Genomic DNA, 21,981 nt, shown 5'->3' on the forward strand with positions numbered 1-21,981 from the left:
ATTGGGGCTAGAAAGGAGAAATATCTGCTTGATATAGAGAAGGCTTTTTTCTTTTTTTTTTTTTTTTTTTCTCCTTTACCATTGGTAGTATCAGAAGGAAAAGAAAAGAAAAGGTAGTTGTACAGAAAAGTAGTAGGAACAACAACTAGAAATCCCTGGGCATTAGCCAAAATATTCAGATTCTCTTTTTGGGAGTTTAGAAAAGGCAATTGGAATAAATCACCTGGCTTTAAAGGAGAAAGAACCTTGAAAATGTCGCCTGTAGAGGCATTCAGCTCTTTTCGCAGAGCTTGTATGCATTCCTTTGTAAGATTCTGCTGTTCTGTAATTACCGAAAAACCATGGTTGGATTAATGACAGAAGCAAAGCTTGTTGCATGTATCAAAAATGCTCAGCATCAGTTGGTAACAAACTCTTGGAGTTTTTTCTTCCATAAAAGAAATACAATATTCTGTCTTTTTTAAAGAATTCAGGAACAGCAAAGATGCTTCCAAAAGTGTTCTTTGCTGACAGTAAATGTGAGGAAGAGGAATGGCATAATGCATAACTGGGCTAAGTGTGATGAAGCAAATCTGTGATCAAAGTGTTCTGCAGCAATCTGCCCTTTGCAGTCACTTGTCTTTTCCAGGTTCCCAAAATTGATTTCTTTGTCCTGCACTGCATATGAATTTGTTCTGCTGAATTTGATGGGAGTTTTGCCATTGACTTCGTCTAGCCCAGACTTCTATAAAAGCTCTGGCTTCTGGAAAGGGACGATACAAATGTGTTTGCAGACAAGGATAGATACTTAACAACATGTGCTCTGCTGCAAGCTTCTTACTTTGGAAGCAGGGAAGAAACTTATTCTTTACTGGCGTAGTGCTCATTAAGGGTACACCTACGGTGGAAAGTGTTCCCATTTTGGAAAAAGAAAAGGGCAATAAGTATTTCTGGCATGTGAATGAGGAAAAAATCTTAATATAGATGTGTACAAAGTAATGTTGGACAGCATTAAACAAAATTTGATGGACAAGGAATATCTCAAAAGAAATATTGGAGAAATAGGTGCCTTTTAGAGAGGAGGTGGAGGAGTTATGTGAAGGGACAGAGATTGTTTACTTCAGAAAGTAGGGCAAATATTTATTTTCCTTATTTTTATTCTCTAGAGAAAATAGATAGGAAACTCATTTTCCTCTATCTTCTAATACAAGAACAAAGGCATATGGAATGAGGTTAAAAGATAGATAAATCTAATTTAAAAATCAGAACAGAATTAGACACATGGGTTCCGTGCTGCATTGCACTGCTGAAGCCAGGAATTTAGCAAGCTTCAAAAAGACCCATCGTTTTCTATGGAGGTTGGAACCAGACACAATTACCCAGCTTGTTCATAATATTTCAGAAGAGAACCACAGCTGCTTGTGTTTGAGGTTCGACCCGTTACCAGTGAGCGTGCTGCTAAGGCAGGGAAAGCAGATGAGCTGGAAGGAGACGTCGGATGCTCATCTCTGCGCCATTTCACACTGGAAACCAGTGAGACGGGCTGTGGGAACAGGTGGGCTTCAGTCCTCATCCAGCCTGGAGATTCCTATGTTCCTTTTGATAAGCTAGTAGAAAAATAACATTCTGTGACAAAATTTGCATTTGACTTGTGATCAAAACCTTTTCAGTAATGCAGCTTTTATTATACTAATGGGAGGACCAAGCTTTATTTTAGTATTGTTTAGAAGCTTACCAGGAAAAACTGTTTACAAACAGTTTCTTTGTAAATCAAGTTAGAAAATGTTTCTGCACTATGAAACATATATATATATATAATGTGACACATATGTGAGGGGTGCGTGTGTGTGTGACAAAAGCACTTTTAAGAGTAATTTCCTGTGCTGGTTTTGTCAAATTAATATCCATATCAAAGAAATGAGTTTTAAAGCTGACAACCAGTGCATACATACTTTGGTGCCTTACTCCAGTATTTAATCTTAAGGTTGACTTCGCCTGATCAGCTTTCATGTTTGTCGTATAATTAACTCATGGGTTGCAAGTAGCATGTGTGACACCTAGTTTTATATATTTATACAGAGTGAATTAAAAAAACTAACATTAGTATTGGTTAGCTTGCTGTTCTCTTAATGATGCTGCCATTTGGGTGTTTAACATTTACTAATGATTGTGTGTGTGTGATCTGTCTCACATTTCTGAGACAAGCTCAGAAGAGAACTACTTTCAGCTAGTCTGCCATAATTGGAAAGAGTTGTCTCATCGTAACTTTTAACTACATTTGATTAAAAGCCCAATATAAAAGTTTATTAAAGATCTGGTTTAATGATAGGAGTGTCAGCTGCCTTTGGAATTTGTCCATTCTTGCTTCTTTATTAAGAAGACTTTATTAAGATTTTCTGAACTGAGATCTTGACGTAGAAACTTAAATAAGGAAGAAACATCTCTTCATTTATCTTGAAAGTTTGGATGGGATTACCTAAACTAGCTAAGGAATTTTGTAGCGTAACGTAAATACTGTAAATGTATGTACATCATAAACGTATTGCAGTTGGAACATCTTTATTTCACTAAAGGGAATAAAACGCATTTTAGTGAGAAAATCAAAGTGAATGAAGCTGTAGCAACTGGAAACAAATCATTTTCCTTTGTTCTTGCACTGCATTTCCTTACCTTCATACTAAAAGCCAAACAAACAACAAAAACAAAACAAAAAAAAATTGTGATTTGTAGCAAATGATAGATTTATTTCTGTTCTGTTGATATGCATGTAAAATTACATCAAGCATGGGTATTAAGGCTGTCAGTTCTTCCAGGTGCTTTGCCATACTACTGTATAATACTATGCCCGTGTCATACTTTTGCCTAATTGTAAGTAATGTACTCAGTTTTTCTTTACGAAACAAATAGTGCTCAGTTAGGTGCAAATGGTGCATCTACCTCGGTGTCAGTTCTGAGTTCTGTAGGCATGCCTCTGCATTTCTCTTGCCTTTGGTGTCTGTGGAAATAGTTACAGCGTAACAAGACTGATACACAACTCTCAGAAAGTACAAAGAATTCTTTTCTGATCCTTTCACTGTTTCTTTAAGGTGTTACTTGTAACAGCAGTCAGGCTAAAAGGTTAGAAAACGTAAACTGCTGTCTCTAAACAGCTTCACGTGAACGTGAGGGGTGCTTTTCTTCTTGGGCCTGTATGACATATAACAATCCCACATCAGAATTAATACAAATTGTTAATACTATCCAATAAAGAAAAGTGTTTTGTTTTTTTTTTACTGATGTCACTTAATATCTTTCTCTGAACTTTTTAGGTTGTTTAGGAAGTTCACCAGAACATACCCCTGAAGCACTATTTAACACCAGCATTTTCAGTGTAAGGTTAGCGTGACTTTTTTTCATGGCAGTGAAAGGTTAAAGCTTAAACTACGAATGTGAGCTCTCAGCTGCCGGATCCCGAGCCGTGTGGGCCCAGCAGCGGCAAGGAGGAGAACCCCGGAGCCTCTTGTGCTGCCTGGCACGTCCCGTCCCTATTGCCTGCCTGCTGGGCGCCTCTGCCAGCACATCGCCCTGCTGTCCCAGGGGCTGTTCCAGCTTCTGAGGGTGCTGCCAGGGCTCCTGTCTTTGGTGGAAGCTGGGGAGTTGCAGATACCCGTGCTGGCTTTGGTGGGTGTGTACGTGGCGTGCTTTTACAGAAGGTGTAAGTGATGTAATGTAATTGAGTGGAAATTCTTATAGCCTGGCACTTCGTTGCCTTCCATGTTTCCTTACATTCATGAGACAGTTCCAGTCAAAAATGTGATGAAGTGAAGGCCTTGTGAGGGTCAAAAGCCCAACGTGAGAGTTTCACGGCTGGCGTTTTTGCTCTGGAGGCAAGTTACTTAACGTAACGCCAAGCAGGGTTCTGGAGAAAGAGGTGGAGGACTTGAGCTGCCTCTGCAAGTTAAGGCCTGAAAGTTGGCCCCAACACTGTATTCACTATTTAAAAGCACTGTTTAGTCCTCATGTGGCACCCAATGTAGATTAAGCTTAATATTCCTAATACTTGGAAAACAAAAAAATAAATAAAACTTCGGAAGGCCATCACAAATGCCTATTCAGGCTACCTTTATGCATGTGAAAATGCTATCCAAAAAAAAATCAAAAGCCTGGTTTTGTTTTTAAATCCCTTGAAAAATACCTTTTATTTCCGGCTTTTGCCCTCAAAGGCAGCTTCAAAATAATATTTACACATGTTACTGCTACAATAAATGCTGATTAGCTGCTGTGACCTGGTGTGTGTTTGGAACTGTTAACAAGACCAACCCACAGTGGTATATAAACAATTTTTGGTGGCTGCTCTGTAATTGACTGGCAGCTGTGCTATATTAAAGTGTAGGTAAACCTGTTTTACTTAAAAAATAGTAAACTCACATCTCGGATCTCTCAATTTCTAGTCTGTGCATGTTAATTTAAACTCGAAGGCAAAGCTGTCATGACTTCTGCTAAGCAACTTTGTTAGTAGTTTACAGCTGTAAAAATCAAATAAATGGTTTGGGTAGTGCAGTGTAATTGATAGTATTTTGTTGTGGCTTTGAGAAAGAGTAAGCAAATATTTTTCTTATTTTTTTTCTATTGTATTGGGTGGTTGATTCAATTTCGCTGTTGCCACCTGCAGTGAAGTAGGCTAATCCAAATGCAGTGATCTCTATTTGTTCGGTGAATGACATGAACTGAAGTGAATGTAAGGAGTTTTGTGTAGATAAAGGAGAAGGGCAAGACATCCAGATGAGATTTTTCTTCCCGGGTTTCACGTATCACTAAAATGCGTCCTTCAAAACGTATTTCAATTAGCACCATAATGTTATCAGTATCAGCATTGGTATGCCGATTGGAAGCAATATACTGATGTGAAGCCAAGATCACGCGATGACCTGGTTCTCGAGTTAAGTAACGTTGACTCTACCTACCCCTCATCTAATGGAGAAGAGATTGTGTTGCTGTTGATAGATTTGTTTTAATTTGTAGCGTGTTTTTTGGGCAAGTTGCTTGGCATAGGGGTAGGACAGACAGATCAGTTTTGGAGCATGTGGTACATGGGTAGACTTTTTTTTTCCTCCTTAGCCAACGTTCTCTTGATAATTAAAAATTGCATATAGACTAGCAGTCTCAAAGTACTGCATTCTCTGTTCTAAGTGAAGGTTTCAACAGAATTGCTGTATTTTGGAACAGGAGAGATGGTAGTGTATCTCTAGTCTGACAACGCATTGTTTGGCCTCTTTCAAATAACTCGTTTCCTCTCCATGGAAATATGAAAGCTAGCTCGAGGAGACAGTTGGGTGAAGCCACAGGAACCGTGTCCTTATTAGCTTGAGGAAGTTAGAGAGTCTTGTCTGCTTTCAATTTTCAGCATAGCAGGGGCTTCTTGCCAAGCGTTACACATCATCTTTAACTTTCTGGGGCCAGTTTTTCCAAGCTGGTTTGTAGCTGCCGTTGCCCTCTCAATCTAAGCTATTTAGCATGTGTTTCTTGATCTACAGAATTACGAGTTATAATGAAATCTGTTGTGCAAAATGATGATGATAAACTCCACAGTAACCAGTCTACTATGTTATCTCAATGCTGGCTAGGCAGACTTAGGAAATAGGTGGAATCCTTTTTTTTCTATTTTTTTTCTTTAAAAGTCAAGTAACTTCTTAAGAGAGCAAAGCCTCCAGATTGTGTTGGTCCAAACAAAGTCATTAACTTCGCAGTTTTTCAATTGGGGTACTACAGGATGCCTAAATATTTATGCTGTGCTGTTTTGTGTTTGTTTTTTGTTTTTTTGTTTTATTTAATCTGTTCCCACACTGATACAGATAGGTCAGGAGATGGGTGTGGAGGACAGAGACACGGGTTTAGGTTCCAACTCAGTTCTGGCACAGCAGGTTGATTGTGGTGAGTTTCCACTTCTGTAGCAGATAAAGCATGACATTTAGGGGAGAGTCCTGTGATCATTTTAACCTGGCACAGTTCAGGCTGCTTCTGGAGGGAGGGGATGGGGACGTGCATGCACACTTGAACTGTTTTTGTTTTCAGAAAGAGTGGTTTCTTCTCCATTTCTGTAAGAACCTGCTAAATCCCAATAAGTACCAGGAGGAAGCAGAGCTTTTGTTTCATCGCTTGAGGGGTACACCACGTTTGAGTTTAGTGACACAAGAACCTTGGTATTTATTAATAATAATGATTCTCTTTTATTGTCTTTAAATACAGAACTGTCAATTTGATGCTGGGCAACCACTTTAAGAGTATGTTTGCTTTACCAAATAGGTTTGCTAGTTATATTTCTATATCAACTACTAAAAACTTGTTGGAATGTGAGGAGGCCCCAAGTAAATGGTGTACTTGCAAAAATGCTGCATTTCTGAAACTGCCTACTTTTGCTTCCCAATTGTAAATTACGCATCTGTTCCATAAACACTAAATTTGGAAATGAGGTCTGATGATACGGAGGAATTTCTGTCCCCATGTTGGCAGCTAATAGACTAGTTGACAAATGGCAGGAAGGAAACTGTTGTAAAAATAACACAAGGTTAAGCTGGCAGAGCGCAGTTTCTACCATCACATCTTCTTGTCATTTTAAATAAGCTATCGCTAATTGTTAGGCGAGTCAGATTCTCTTCTACTCTTTCCCAATTTGTTTTATTTTTTCTTGTGCAGGGCTTTATCTAATGGGAGATACAAGGTCAAATACAAGCCAGTACATTTTCGTTTTGTTTTTCTTTTTTGGGTCAAGGTGCCAATGTTTACCTATGAGGAGAAAAGGAAAACAGCTTTGCATTCAGTGAAAATTATCTCATTGACTTTTAGCAGTTTGGTATTTTCCCTATTTGCATACTGTACACAGTAATGCTGCAGACTTACAAAAGCAGTCAGCCTCTCTGTAGTCATGTTGGACACTCTGAAAATGCTCCTGTGTGTAGTGGGACAAACTTCCAGTGCTTTGAGACAGAGAAGCTAGGAAGAGGCCAGTGCAAAGGAAAAAGGAAGCCCTTGAGAACTGAGCAGGCTGGATTTATTTTCAGTTTTGGAACCAATGCTAAATGGATTAATTTCACTTGAACGTTTTTATGAGGACTTGCTTCTAAATTGAAGTGATTATTGTTAAACTAAATAGAGCTGCAGCACACTCCTGAGAATATCATAAGTCTCCTTCTGACCTCCCTGTTAACTGCGATTTTATTTTAAATCTTTGAAGCCTGGTTTAAAAATCAAACTCTGCAGAAAAATTATTCAATTATTCAGTTATTTTCATGAAGTAGTTTAGTAACTTTTTAGCAGTAATATTTTGCAGAGACTGAAACATTTCAGGTGAAGGTCCTAAGGCTGCAAGTATTCCTGGGCATTTCTCTTCCAGCTGTAACTGAAAAGAGGGAGATCTTGGCAGGGATCAGTCTGTCTTGGTTGTTGTGTGATCTTGTTGCCAAGTTTGTTTTTGTTTTGTGTTTAATATAAACAGGAAAACCTACTCTTTTTTTATCCAAAGAAATCCCCTTGAAACAGTTTTCCTTGAAGTCTCATAGATCCCTGCCTAACACCTTATCAGCTCCGTTATCAGAGCTATTTAGTTATTTAGCTCCGTTTTTAACCTCATAAGAGTGTAATTCGCTGCACAGTTTATCCTCCAATTTAAGCTTTGTGCAAATTATGTGCAATTTTTCAACCCCTCTCCCCAGCTTTACATTAGCCTGATACTTAAGGGAAAAGCTTTCCCAGATGCTAAAACAGAAACGTTGTGCATGCTCTTTTCTGTTGAAAATGTGCTGGGATTTGTAAGGCACTTACTTGTGTGCAATAATATTGTGACTGCCATTTTAAATTCAAGACAGGGAATACAGTAACTTCAATGAAGTACAACAAAAATAATATTATTTACTGCTTGGTACTTGAAAAACATGCCCTCGAACATGCCTTAGAAGGAGAATTAAGTTTTGTTATCACAGTTTTATAGGTTGGATCGCTGTTGCTGTAGAATGCTCCACCTTTGCTCATTTACCTCTCCTTTCCTTCATTCGCTGCCTTCTTGTGTTTTAATTACAACCAGCCACAACTTTTTTCCCCCTACCTCCTTTTTCTCCATGTCTCTCATTGAGCTCGTAGGCATTTCACCTATGGTCAATCCATCATTTTCTGCTGATCTTAATAGAGAGGAGCAGCTTGGCTGTGTGCAATGACAGTGGGCAAAAATATCACTCTGATTCACGCAGTCACGTGGTAATTTGGTATGTTACCATTCACTGTCCATGGTTGCCCAGGAGGAGTTTTGTTGTGATATTTTTTCCTCTCCCTTTTGTTTCATTTCTTTGACTAAAAATGGAGGCAGAAGAACTGTATCCCAGTTTGAAATATGTCAATTATTGCCAAAAAAAAGGCAATTAAATGGATGGCCCAGGGTACCCTTTTAACTACTTCTGTCTTGTTTGGTCAGATTTCTTCCTAATAACGTTGTGATGTTTTAATGTTGACTTTATAATGAAAAACCTCCGTAAGTTGCGTACAAGTGTCTTTGGATTTTGTATTGTAGCATGCTTAGAATAGTGGGGTCCTTTCTGTGAGGGGACTGTCTCCATGCTATCATAATAAAAATAATAATGATAATACATTTTAGTAGACAAAGCATGTGTAAGAAGTGACAATTTATTACTAAAATTACATGTCTGCATTAATGCAAAGTTGTAGTACCATTGTGACCAAAGGATTAGCTGTTTACTTGTTTGTTTGTTTTTAATGTTATTCTTTGGCATTCCCAATTTCAACACAGCTTGGTTAAAGATCCATAGAGCAATATTTCTTTGAATGAGAGATTTTGTAAGTGTATAGTTTTCGCTGGCCACACTAGACTAGCTGCCCTGCTTCCTTCTGGGACCCTGTGTCTGCCTCCCCTGGTGATCCAAGGCTTCTGCAATCCCTGCTCTGGTTTCTGCCTAACAATGTAGATTTGCAATCCCAGCATGGACCCTTGCGGTGGACTTTCAGGAAGGGCAATTTTTCAGTGAGGGTAGGAATGTGCTGGGTTAGGAGGGAAAATCAAGGAGCACCAGAACTTTGTGTAAGAATGTTGTGCTTCCTCCCATAAGCTACCCGGACAAGATTTCTAACACGTTTTGGGCTTGCATATTCAAGAAGAAGGGAAAAAAGAAAAAGACCTTCCAACAGTCAACTAAATATTTCCTAAAGCTGTCCAGTAAGGTGATGAACATGTGACCATTGAGATGCACTTCCACGTTCAATCATTCACTGCTGCTTAGCTACCAAATAAAACAGCCAAAACCAAATAAAATGTTGCTTTTGGTTAGTACTGGAGCAGCTTTATGTTGGGGATCACTACGTTCTCTGCCATGTTGGAAGCCCAATGTGCTGTTAGTATATTTTTTGTTTTCTCATTTGAGCTAAGTCCCTTGGAAAAGGTCATGCTGACAGGGTTTTTGGAAATTATATTTATTTTCCACAAGTGTGCAGCTTCAGAACAGCTTAGCTACTTGCATCAGATTCTTCCTGTTCAGGGCAAAATAACCTCAAAAATAGAATCTAGGGATACAGAGTAGCTGGAGCATGAGTTCATGGGTTTGTTGCTTGTGGTTTTAACTGAAACATGTAGTTTTTCATTAGCTGTTATTTACTTCAGCATACCATGAAATTGTACTTCTCATCATCCTGATGAAAGGCCATCTCTGGCATTTAAAACTACTTGGTTAAATTAGTTTCCTTAGAAAAGGAATATACCCTTCTTTGATATATTGGGGTATTAGCCTAGTGTCTGTAGCATTGCCTGATTTTGATTCATCTATCACTGCAGCGATCTGCTATTGCGTGCTTTCTGTGCTTCAAAGAAGAGGAACTGGAGTACTCGCTGGAGTGCATTTTTGCTAGAGGAAAAGGTTATGTTATCGTTTGGTCAGCTCCTAGAAAGGACTAGGTAGTTTCCAAAAATTGATGTAAACAGTAGGCTCTTTCTGAGTCACTTCTTCCTGGGACTTTCCAGGAGAATGTCAGCGGTGTGTTCCCGGAGATTTTCATACATTAGCAATATGTGGTGAGCACCAGAAAATCCTGCTTTCCCTCCGTGCCATAGGCATACTTGGGGTGGTTACCCAGGGATGCCTGAGCAGAGGAGGGAAGAGTTTGTGTTCACAAAATACCCTGTAATGAGGGCTAGAGGTGGAGTTTTTATAAGGCCTACTTAACACAAAAAAAACAGAGGCTGGCTGTTCTTGCAGACTACCCTATCTGTCACTTCAGCCTTTTCAGAGCATGAAAAGTAGACGTGTGTCTTCTTGGAAACGATCTCTGAGGCAGAGCCCTCCATTTACAATTGCTGTTCTCCCTCTCTAGCACAAGGCATCCAAGTATACAGCCTTCTTAGCTATCTTCTGCTTCCTAGCCTCTGCTGCGGGCATTTCTGATTTACCTGCCTGGTTTTTACATTGAGAAAGGGCATGGCACCTGCCAGCAAAGGGAGGCAGAGCACGATGAGGTTTTTCCAAAGTGACATGAGGTTTGTTGGGACTTTGCCCAGGCAGGACTTTGGATTTGGTCTCATGTGTGCCTAGAGTTTCTCTCTGCCTTGCGTTTATAGGCAGTGTTTAGTTAGACTGCTGCTTCTAGACTTGGAAAGTTAGTCCTTGACCAAACGCTACCTTTGCACTGGCCGGTTTCCTGTGGGCATTAGTGTTGTAACATTGCCAGAGGACAAGCTAGCAGCAACTTGGGAATGATCAGGAACTGTGAGCGCAGTGCAGCTTCACCAAGTGTATCACTGCTTTACCAGGGAAGACAGATGTCCACTTGCACTCTGTAACACCTGCCACAAGATACTATAATGATGGGTTGGTGGCATTGTTTGTTTGTTTTTTTTTCAAGTTTTCTTTTGCATGCCGTTTTTTGATCTGCATTACTAGACTTTCATTTCTTTCTTTGAAACTGAAGAGGTTGGGGGCTGTTGAGTTTAACACAGAGAGTTGTTGCTTGCATACTCGTCTTGCAGTGGAAGTAATTTCTATTTAATTGGTTAAAATTGTCTTCCCAGTGGTCATGCATTGGACAGCTTCAAAACGTTGCATTAGCAGATCTAGACACTTAATTTGAGCAGCGGTAACGCACATCAGGGAACGTGGCAGCTGTGCCTGCGAGCGCTCTATCTCTGCATCAGTGGATTTCTTTTTGAAGCAGATAATTGCAAAGATTTTAAACAAAGAATGTAATCTTTAACCTTTGACAGTTTTTATATCTCCACAAAAAGTTAATGTCACTGCACTTAGGCTATAGTCCAGTATCATCACATTTCTATTAAGACTAGGTCGTCTCGAGCTGCTTGATATTACCTAATCCCAATTTAAACTCAAGCAGTAGCGCACTCGGAAGCTGACTTGCATCTCCCTCTTTCAGTCTTTCCTTTATAAGAAATCAATGTTGAAGGAAAAATTGGACATCTACAGCTATTTCACTGTGTTAATTGAATTATGAAAAGCTAAAAGGTAAGCTTAGTACATCACTGTTAAAGCCTACTGATGTCTTACAAAGATGTTGCACTCTTTTAATAGGGAGGTCTAGCAGTATATTACTTGCATGCAGTGATAGCTCTAATTGGAAACCTAATAGGATAGAAGAGATTTCTAAGACTATTATAAATAATAATAATATAATTTTTTTTTTTTACATCTGTGGGATTCCTTTTATTGACAGTCCTTTGGGTTGAAGCTGGGAATAAAACTGTTGAAATATTTCTTATTGGTTCAGAGGGCTGTATTCAGTGCTAATCACACATCACATTTCTTGAACGCTGAAGTGCTCCCAGTTGGCAGCTTTTGTGATATAAATTCCAACAGCAAATTGGTGCTAACAAAGCTCAAGTACCTGCTCGGTTCAGTAGCTCCATCTTTAGGGAGGGAGGGGAGGATGATCGCTGGTGCAACTTGGAGCAATGACTGCATGTCAGCAGGTTGCTAATATGTACATAAAGAGGTGAATCCTCAGAGTGGAGGCTAAGGGTGCCCAAGGGAGTCCTTTTCAGTAAGTTTTCACAGTTAAGCTGGTGTCTTTCAAGAGGCAGAGCTTCCTGTTGAAACGTGGTGCTATTCCAGCCTATTGCACAAGTGGTAGCTGGAGAGCACTGAGTGCCCAAATATATAGACCAGCACAGGACGGGGACAAGTCATTAAGGTGGAGCAGGATGCCAGGAGCGTTCAGGATGGAATGGCTTTTACTTTAATTTAGTACACATCTTGAGCTGTGCGAGATTTTGTGCTCCAGTGAGAGAAATCTTTCCCCATTGGATGGCACATCACTTTGCAGAGATCCTGTCTACCTTTATTGCATTCTTACGTGCTTTCCCTCTACTGGAAGCACGCTTTTAGTCATAGTTTCGTTATTGTTGAACCAATTGGCATCAAAATGCTGTGAATTTTTATCTGTTTAATCTGGAAATAAAATTTTAGAGAGGTTTGATAATAGAACTAACTTCCTTTCTCTCCCCTGATCTGACAAGAAGATGTTCGCCAGTACTGCAAAAAGCAAGAAAAAAAGCATATCTCTGATCCCTGTTGTTATGTTGAAAATTTGTTTTTGTAATCATATGTCTATTTGTACCACTGTTACTAGCACCTAGCAATTACTCTGGTTCCTTTCACATTAATCAAATGCATATCATCGTGTACATATTCAATTTATTGGATTGCCTTCCTTCTTAAGCAGTGTTGCTCCATGATTGTTATAATATGAAAAGAGCCTTTTTCTTTTTTTTAATCATTCTGTCTTTTATTAGCCTTGTTAAAAGAACAAGGAGAGAAAAGCAAGGCTGATTTTGTTGTACTAGGGATGTAAAATCCGTGTCCTTACAGAAAAAGGAGAGGAGAGATTTCTGAAGTCATAGTGCATCCGCGATGGAAAAGGCTGTGTCAGCACCTCCCTTTATGCAAAGGGAGTTTTCAGCTCTAACATCTAACATAAAATACTACCACAGCAGCACAGAAAGAAAGAGGTAGCAATGGAGTCCTAAACCATTAATGGCTTTATAGGTTGAGCTGTACTTAGAAATACTCAGTGACATATGGCACGCTACAGAATACAGGTGTCTGAGGATTTCAGTAAAACTAATTTTTCAACAAGCAGGCATTTGTGTTCTGCAGCACCTTTTGTACTGCTCTTTGTGAGTTGCTGATAGGCTAGGGAGAATCTAGAATTAGACAAAACTGATTTGAGAAAGCAGTGTTTTAATTTGAAATAGTGATTTTAATTCCCCCTCACAAAAGGGGGATGTAATGCAATGTTGATGGGGCGAGTTCATGTGGTTTCGTTTTAGAAGTCAGAGTAGCAAAATGGTGCAAGTGTAGAAAATTCTGACATGTAAGAGTATCATCATATATTTGGCTTCAATAATTATACAATGAGCCATGGTTTAGGAATAATACAGGAAGATATTTTAATCTTGAAGAACACACATGTTTAATAGAATCAACATAAGTCCTTGATTTATTTAGTATGGTCTTTGATGTGGTGCAGTTATATCAAGGCTGAGCTGGAGCAGTCATTTCTGAAATACAGTGGGAATTTGTTCTTTGAAACTTAGGTTTTCTGTTGCATTGAGACTGTGTAGCTTCCTTAGGGGGAGTTCCGGGCAGTGCTGGTTTATAAATGTCAAGTGAGAGAAGCTGAAAAACCCCACCTCTAATTTCTGAGCTTTGCTAAGAAGTCTGAAACACTGATAGACCAGGTAAGATTTCTGAGGTTCTGGAAGCATTCAATCTACTTTTAATCACTGTCTTTACTCCAGGTGGTGTATGAAGTGTGGCATTGAAAACATTTTCCATATCATACTTTGTGAGTGCAAGAGGTCATATTTATTTGAACTGTGGTAATATTCTTAAAACATTTGTGTTTTGTTTTGTTTTTTGTTTTATTTCTTAGCGCTGGCCCCAAAGGTGATAATATCTATGAATGGAGATCAACCATTCTAGGACCTCCAGGCTCCGTCTACGAGGGAGGGGTTTTCTTTCTTGATATCACCTTTACACCAGAATATCCTTTCAAGCCTCCAAAGGTAAGAGACCTGTAATTGACATCTTATGTTATGAACGCTCAACAAACTGTCTGGTAACAGGCGGTGTTAATGGAATGCAGCCCATTTGAAAGCCAGTCGTCTTTAAGACTGAACTTAAGCTCACTTCAGATATTGCACTGGTTTCTGTTAGCTAATGTTAATGGCTTTTCCAATCCACTTGATCGCTACTTTAGACCTTGTTTTCTTTTTCCCTGTTTCTGTTTATAAGGGATCCTAAGCAATTAGCATCAGCATCAGGACAGGTCTGGGGAACTGAAAAGTAAATAAACTTGGGGAGAGGGAAAAGAATACAAGTACTTGTTTCTCAAAGCACTCAGTTACCGTAGGCATTATGGGTTTGTGTGTTTTGGCCACTGAAGTAGTATTTGACTTCTTCCGTTTTGTTGGGTACCTGTGTTGCTCACTTACTTGTACAGTAACAAACTTTTTCCGTAGGTGTGTTATATTTGTGAAGCTCTTAGGTGTCAGCATTGTTGTGTTCTAATGCTTCAAGGCAAATACCAGTGCAAGTGAATGTTATCTTGTGGTTCACATACTTGGCCAGAGCAAGAGTGTTGGATTACAAGAGGTAGTTGTGTATACACTTCATGTTTGCCTCGTATCTGAAAGCATTTATGTGCATGTTTAACTTTCTACTTAAAAGTAGTTGCAGCGATAAGGTAAACACCAATGACTGCCCCATCTTCAAAGACTTCAGTCTATTGTGCAGTAGAAAGGACTTGCGGCCATACTTCAGGCCATCAGTCCATCTCAGTGGAGACCGTGCTGCTTGGTCATAGCAGCCAAGTTAATACAAGCTTCCCAAATGAGGAGAACAAAATGTTTGTCTGTTCTTGATGGCATAACTACAGGGTTTCTAGTAGTATCAACAGGACCTTAAATCCCACCCCTAAGTTAAGGCTCTGATTCACAAACAGCATGGTCTACCTTGGGACATCACTAGTGATTTTTCTTCTGGACACCTGTCCATCATTCTTTGGACTCTCTGACAGCACAGGTACTTCTCTTGTGTCTTGTGTTAAAGTTGAACTCAGTTCAGTATAGTTTTTTACTATTTTAGTTTTAATTAGTTTGCGTTAGATAATTTAGTCCAGCCAACTATGAGCAGTATCTCGTGTCATGAGCCCAGTAAGCATTTGAAGAGGGAGCTTTTACCTTCCCATGTACGCTTTGCAATATCTTTGCTTCCTGCACTACAAGTCAGAAGCCTGATGCTTTAACAGACCTTACAGTAACTACCAATGGTATTGAGACAGTCCTAAGTGTGAAGTTCCCTGACACAAAACCAAAGTTACAGTTTTGTCATCCCAGCTCAGCCCTGCTTTCTGTTCTGGGCCTCTGACAGGGATCTCTTTGCCTTTATTTTTGGATCTAAACACCCACCCAGTTGAAAAGAAGGGTAGGATTAAAACAAAACAAAACAAAAAACAATAACGAAAACAGGCATTGCTTACTGAGGCCTTAAAAGACTAGTTTAATGGAGATTCATTATATTGTAGCAGAGTTGCATTTAAATGGAGTCTTTCATCTAACAGGGTCCAAACTGGTTTACAAACCACATATATGTATGCAAATAAAATACACATCGCTTTGAGATGTGATGTAGCAGAAAGCATAGCAGTAGACTAAGAATGTACTCGTGCTACTTGAGTATTTCAAGTTTAAAGGAAAAACCTTTTCTTTACTGAGAAACATGGATTCTTACAGCATCTCCTGTGTTATTTAACACTAGCATGGGTGTTAATGATAATGTGGAAAATATAATCATATTGCTCCTGCTTCCTTCCTACTAATTTGTTGATTTCACATTGCCCAGCTGATTGCTGTAATTGATAAATACTGCTTGTGGGTCATTTGGAAGTGGTAGGACTAAGGTGATTACCACAGGCTTCCTATATTTTCCTCTTTTAGGACAAGAGGTGAAGAAATAGTTGAAACGAAATGCGGTATATCATTTTGATGACAGAACACTAGTAGAGTAGTAGAATTGTCAAAGGCTATTTCAAAAGCCTTGACCTTCGAAAAGACTAAGCTGTCTAGAGTGAAAGGACTAGTTCACTTTGAATCTTCCTTCCCCGGTAAGCCTTGAAAGAGAGGTGGAAGAAAACCTCTACTGCCTCATTGAGTGCTCTGTAATTCTTACAAGTCCCTTCTGTGGGCAGCCCATAACAAAATGCATTTCATAATTTGAAAATCAAGTCTCAGCAAAGGATTTACCTTTTTAAATAAAGTAAGAAGGAACTGGTCATCCTGGCAGGCTGCCAGTCCCATAGGAATGGAGTAAGAGAAGGTGTTGAGGCGTAGCCAGTATTGACAAACGTCACGTGCTTGACAAGCATCCTAGAGATGTGTGTTGAAGGATATACAGGTGCAGCCTTCGAGGACTGACTGCAGCTCCAACTGAGGGTTTGATTCAGTATGCTAGAGAATCTGTTGGAGCAAACTTCTGGGGGAGGATGTTGCCACAGGAAAGCCAGAGGGCCCGTGCCAGAAGTGATACAGACATATTCTGGGAAGGATAGAGAGAACTGCACTACTGTACTTGAGGCTGGAGAAATTAAAGGTCTTAACATTTGACTTGGAAATGCATTGCACAGCAGAAGGAACTTCAGTGGGAGAAATCCTGAGACAGGGATGAATATTCTCTCCCTTGTCCTAACAATGTATAATGGAGTTCGTTTACATTTATTAAGCATTCCGTACAACACTTTGAAGATGTTAGCGTTAATCTCTTCTCTGCTTTTATGTTTTTGCATTTTATGTGGTATTCTGGTTTTGCCTTTATGTTTCAGATAGCAATTGATTTGGGCACATGCTGGGTGGGCCTGACTTCAGGAGAATCCAATGAACAAAAATAATTAGAATTTAAGAGTTCAGTATATAGTCCTCAAGCTGACTGCTATTCTTGTGTACTATTATAATGCATGTTTTCCCAGGAGTTGCATTATAGTTTGGTTAGATTTTATTTATTGAGTTGAAAACAGTAGCTTGTGTTGACCTGGTGTGCGCTTTGATCATTTGTATTAATAACCTCTAACCACTTCCTTCCCCCCACCCCCATTTTACCGCTTGTGTAAATTAACCTCTGCTATCACTTAAGGGTAAGGTTGAGATTGGCTTCTTTGTCTTTTCAAGTACGGAGCTTAATTCTGTAGTTACTGCGTTAATGTTATCTCAGGTGGGACATTTCCAAAAGATTGTTCCGTTACTCTGTGTTTTTGTGCTCTTCCACATGCTGCTCTCTTGACCCTGAATACATTACATTACCTTCTAAGTAACTCAGTTTCTCCCAGTTTTGATCTGAATCTGCTGGTTACATGAGGTTTTTCTGTTATTGTTTGTGGTAGTGAGTTTTTTCTTTTTTCTTTTTTCCTCTTTAAGGTGTAATTAACATTTACTTTAAGCGTTATTTTGTTTCATTTTTAAGTGGGCCTGCAATTCCTCCCTGTCTTCTGGCTTCATTTGGGTTCCCTGCATGGCTGGCTTTTGTACCATCAGCAAAAATTGCAAATGGCAAACAGCTGGACTACATGTGTCTAACACCATCCCAGTTCTGACTTGCTGCTTAAGTGAAAACAAATTTCGATTTTTCCCACAGTGCTTTGGTTAGGCACAGCTCAGAGGAGAGATCTGGAGAAAACCAATTTTGGTGCCATGAGTATAATCCTTAAGAATTGTATCTTATGGTTCCTTTAGGAATCAGGCTGTTCTGCAAATATGTGGGAGTTTTCTTTCTTTCTCTCTTTCCTCTCCTTCCCAACTACTAATAAAATAAATTTTAAAAGTAAGTCTAATTCCTAGAGGCAAATATGTTTTGTGCTTTTTTTTTTTATCAGCTTTTAGTTAACTGGACTGAGAGACTGTCTAAAGAGATTGCTTTCTGCAATATCGAATATTTGGCTTTTGTGCTCAGAACCAGGATTAACAACTTTCTGCCTTTACGAATTAGAACGCTTGACCTCCCTGTTAATTTGGTCCTTATTGTATCAACTTGGAAATACTCCATGCTTCCCGTTCTGGAAGTGTTTAATCTGTTAAAATTATTACCTCACCTACATTTTGAAGCCTTCTTGGAAGGGGACCAAAGCTGCAGATCAAACAGAGGAATAGCGAGCAAGCAGTGGGCTGGGCTGAGAGATGGGAACTAAAGGCAGATCTGTTGCCAGCAACTGCAGATGCCACAAACTTCAGTTTTGCCTTGAAGTAAAGGGCAGGTGTCACAGAGTCACGTCTGCCCTCTGTTTGAGCTGATGTGTATTGACTTCCACACAACTGTAGGGAGTCATTGCTGCTTTTCCAACAAGGATTAGGTGATCTCAGAAACAAACATCGCTTTGGCATCTTACCTGCTGTACCTCTGAGGTTCCCTGTATAGACAGCAGCAGGGCTTCTTGGGTTTGGAGCTGCAGCTTGTTGCAGAAGGTGTGGGAGGCAAACATCTCTCTGCTCTCTTACAGATGTTTTGCTATTCCCACCCATAATGTGCAAAAGTATGGGGATTTGGGAGTTTTTGTGGGTATGCATAGTTCTTTTTTTTTTGCTTTCTTTCTTCCCTGTTTTAATCTAAAATCCAAGCAACTTGCAAGGAACAAAGCAGAAAGTCTCCTGAAGTGTGCAGTGTGGGTGTCTCCTGTGTGACAAGTAACTGCAGTTGCGAGTCTGAGACCAAAAATAGCTGGAGCGCTCCGTACGTCGGGAGCATGCCTGCAAACAGCGCGCAGATTCAGGACGAAATGAGGGGCACTGGAGTGTTGTAGCTGTGCAACCCCAGCCCACGCCTGCTCCCAGAGCCTGGGAGAGGGAGGGTCACGAGCCAAATTTTTGCATCAGAAAGACTGTAGAAAAAAAAAAAAAAAAAGAGGGTTGACTGGCAACTTTTATGTGTGGGCCGGTCTAATCTCCAGGGAAAGTACCAGTGTGGTGTTCTTGTTGTACCACACACTTACCAAATGTGTTTCGCAAATACCCTTGTGACCTATAAACAGACAGTAAAATTTGTGGGTGTGGATAGCTGACAAATTCTGAGGATTTAGGGCATGAACCCGACAACCTTTATTCAGGCAGATAATCCTAATTCATGCAAGTGCCACCAAATTTGTTGTCGGTGTTCATCAAGCGAGTCAGAATGAGGCCTTTCTGCAGGTCGCATTGTGTTCTCCTGAAATGTCGTGCGGTGCTTTTGTTCCCCTTTCGGATAACTTCTGTGGCACGTTGCCCGGTTCATTCACGTCTCCCATATTTGAAAATAATAAAACCCAAATGACGTGTCTGAACAGCGAGCTCTGAGAAGTGACAGGAGCCATGGCTCCACAGCACCCTGCCGTAACTGGAGGTTTTTACAAGTGTTTGGGAGCCCACGGGGAGAAATATGGTGGTGTGCGGTGTTAAAGCACCGGGGCCCTCTGCTGCTGTGAGCAGAAAGATAAAAGCTAATAATAACTAAAGGGGAAAATAAAAGCTGGGTTTCCCAGTGGCCAAAAGCACACAAGGTAGGGATCGTGGTCGTTGTTTTGCATGGGCATTGTAGATGCGTTATCATTTCTGAGTCTTTGCTTAGACATGCCGAGACAGCCCTGATTTGTCCTGAGGGCCCCGGTAAGTCACTTAGAGGAAAGGAGACTGCAATCCAGAACTCGGCAGGGAAAGCTGTGACGGGAGCAGTGGCAGCAGATGCCACTCGGGAAGGGAAGAGAAGGACAGGGAAGGGAAGAGCAGGGCTGATGCCCTCCCCGGGAGGGTCGGGCTAGGCCTGGGCCCTCGGTGCAGCCGAGCCCGACCCCGGCTGTGATCTCGCCGAGGGCCGCCAGAGGGCGCCGGCGGCACGGGGACCCGGCCCGGCCCGCTGGGGGCAAGGCCCGTGCTCGGCGGTCGGGCGCTGTTGTTGGGTTTTTTGATTGCCTTTCCTTCTCCCCTTCAGTTTTTGTAGGCTGTCAAATCAGAATCACAGCCGATGTCGCTTATTGCCACGTCACGCGTGGTAGCAGGTCATGCTAGCACTCCGTCTAATAGCCGTTTCTTGCAGGTAACGTTCCGGACGAGGATCTATCACTGTAACATTAACAGCCAAGGCGTCATCTGCCTGGACATTTTAAAAGACAACTGGAGTCCAGCATTAACCATTTCTAAAGTTCTCCTCTCCATCTGCTCCCTCCTCACAGACTGCAACCCGGGTAAGCCCCACGTGCTGCCGCACAGGCCACCTGCTGCCTTACAGCCCACCCACCATCAAAATAACTCATCCCTTGTCTTGTCCTTCTGGCTTCGGCCAGGGTAGTGAGGAGAGGGGCTGGAGGTGGTGCACCCCACCCGTGTCTCAGGCTGAGCCGCAAAGAAAGCTGCGGCTCTCCTCCTGTAGGCGACAACTCCTTCCCCTGCTAAACCAGCTCTGGTTTTGGGTAAGGGTTAAAGATGCTTTGCTGCTCTGTAGAACTGCAGTAATTTGGTAACAGCTATAAAAGTCACAAACAGTTCTGAAAACCAGTAGGTTAGCCTTTTACTTTCTAACGTCTATTTAAAACCAACGACCAGCAATGCCAAAGGTAATCCTCTGCTTCTCTAACCCCACCCGTTATCTACACCAGTTAAAAGAAATATGCCATGTCTTACAAAGTCAGTTTTAGGGGTTATATTTCTATTTATGTCTGTAAAAGATGAGTAAAGCACCAGAGTTCATGCTATGTTATGTATAATAAAAATAATCTCTTTGGAAAAAATAAAACCTCTCCCTGTGATCTGATCTTTCCTAGAAGCCAGATTTGTATTGATACAAGCACACTTAACAATGACTATCTCCCAGGCACTTTTAGAAAAGGTAAAATAAACCTGAAACACATAGACCAGTGAAAGATTTCAGTAATGCAAAATGACTATTGGATTGTTGCCTTTTAGACTCCTTAAAACTTTAATTGGCATTTCCTACCTTACTAAGTAATAGATTGATATGTCACCATAAGTAAGCACAAATTGATGAAGACACAGACCATCAATTCAGTGTATTTAGATTATTGTAATGTACCTCACTTGAGCGATTCCCTTGTATTAAATTCATACTTTACTTGCCTGAAATAACTGTGGTTGTTTTTTTTTTTTCTTTTCAGCTGACCCCCTGGTTGGAAGTATTGCCACCCAGTATATGACTAACAGAGCAGAGCATGACAGAATGGCCAGACAATGGACCAAAAGATACGCTACATAAATCGGATTTTTGTCAAACTTACATTATTTGTCTGTGATGGAAAGAGCTGCTTATGATTTTGAAGGGGTGGGGGGAGGGAGGGTGCTGGTAAAGAGTAGGGTATTTCTATAACAGATTTTATTCAGTCTTTTATTTCCTAAGATTTTGTTGTTGTAACTTAAGGTATCTTGCTACAGTAGACAGCTAGAATTGGGAATAGTGTATTTTAAGACTGTAATTAGTTCAGCAATATTAGCTCACATATAGTACCGAGAAGAATGTAAACTTCTTAGGCATCTTTGGTTTTCAGTTTGCTTGCAATATGCAAAAGATTAAAACAGCTTAATTTTGTACAGGTACATATGTTGGCATTTATGTAAAAGTCCTTTCAAGACTCTACACACTGTTTTTTGCTTTTTGTTTTGTTTTTTGGTTTGGGGGATTTATTTTGTTCTGGGTTGGGTTGGGGTTTTGTTTGTTTTGTTTTGTTTTTGTAAAAAGATGTCAGGATTGTTTTCCCCTATGGAGGGCACATTGGTATTTAACAAATCCTTTTTAAAGACTGTCATCTCATGATCTGTGATACGGAGAGGTGGATATATAGCCTCATATATGAAATGAGAAGTAGTTAATGTATTATTTTATAAGCCAATCTATCTTTGTGAAAAGAATAAAGGTTTTAATCAGGACTTACGGCAACCTGTAGTGAAATACCTTAAGCTGTTTAACTGTAAGGCGTGGAATAGGAGTCACTCAGTGG

At 40.3% G+C, this 21,981-nt stretch overlaps 1 protein-coding gene across 1 annotated transcript in view; it reads left to right on the top strand.

The window, feature by feature from the left end:
- Positions 1–21,910, top strand: part of UBE2E1 (ubiquitin conjugating enzyme E2 E1) — a 44,841-nt gene extending 22,931 nt beyond the window's left edge. Inside the window, 3 exon segments of the mRNA XM_040549941.1 lie at positions 13,894–14,026; positions 20,070–20,217; positions 21,145–21,910. Of these exon segments, the coding sequence (XP_040405875.1) occupies positions 13,894–14,026; positions 20,070–20,217; positions 21,145–21,242 (379 nt within the window). The 3' untranslated portion in view covers positions 21,243–21,910.
- Positions 21,911–21,981: the final 71 nt, after the last annotated feature.

This window comes from Cygnus olor, chromosome 2, assembly GCF_009769625.2.
Source record: "Cygnus olor isolate bCygOlo1 chromosome 2, bCygOlo1.pri.v2, whole genome shotgun sequence".
Taxonomy (NCBI): domain Eukaryota; kingdom Metazoa; phylum Chordata; class Aves; order Anseriformes; family Anatidae; genus Cygnus; species Cygnus olor.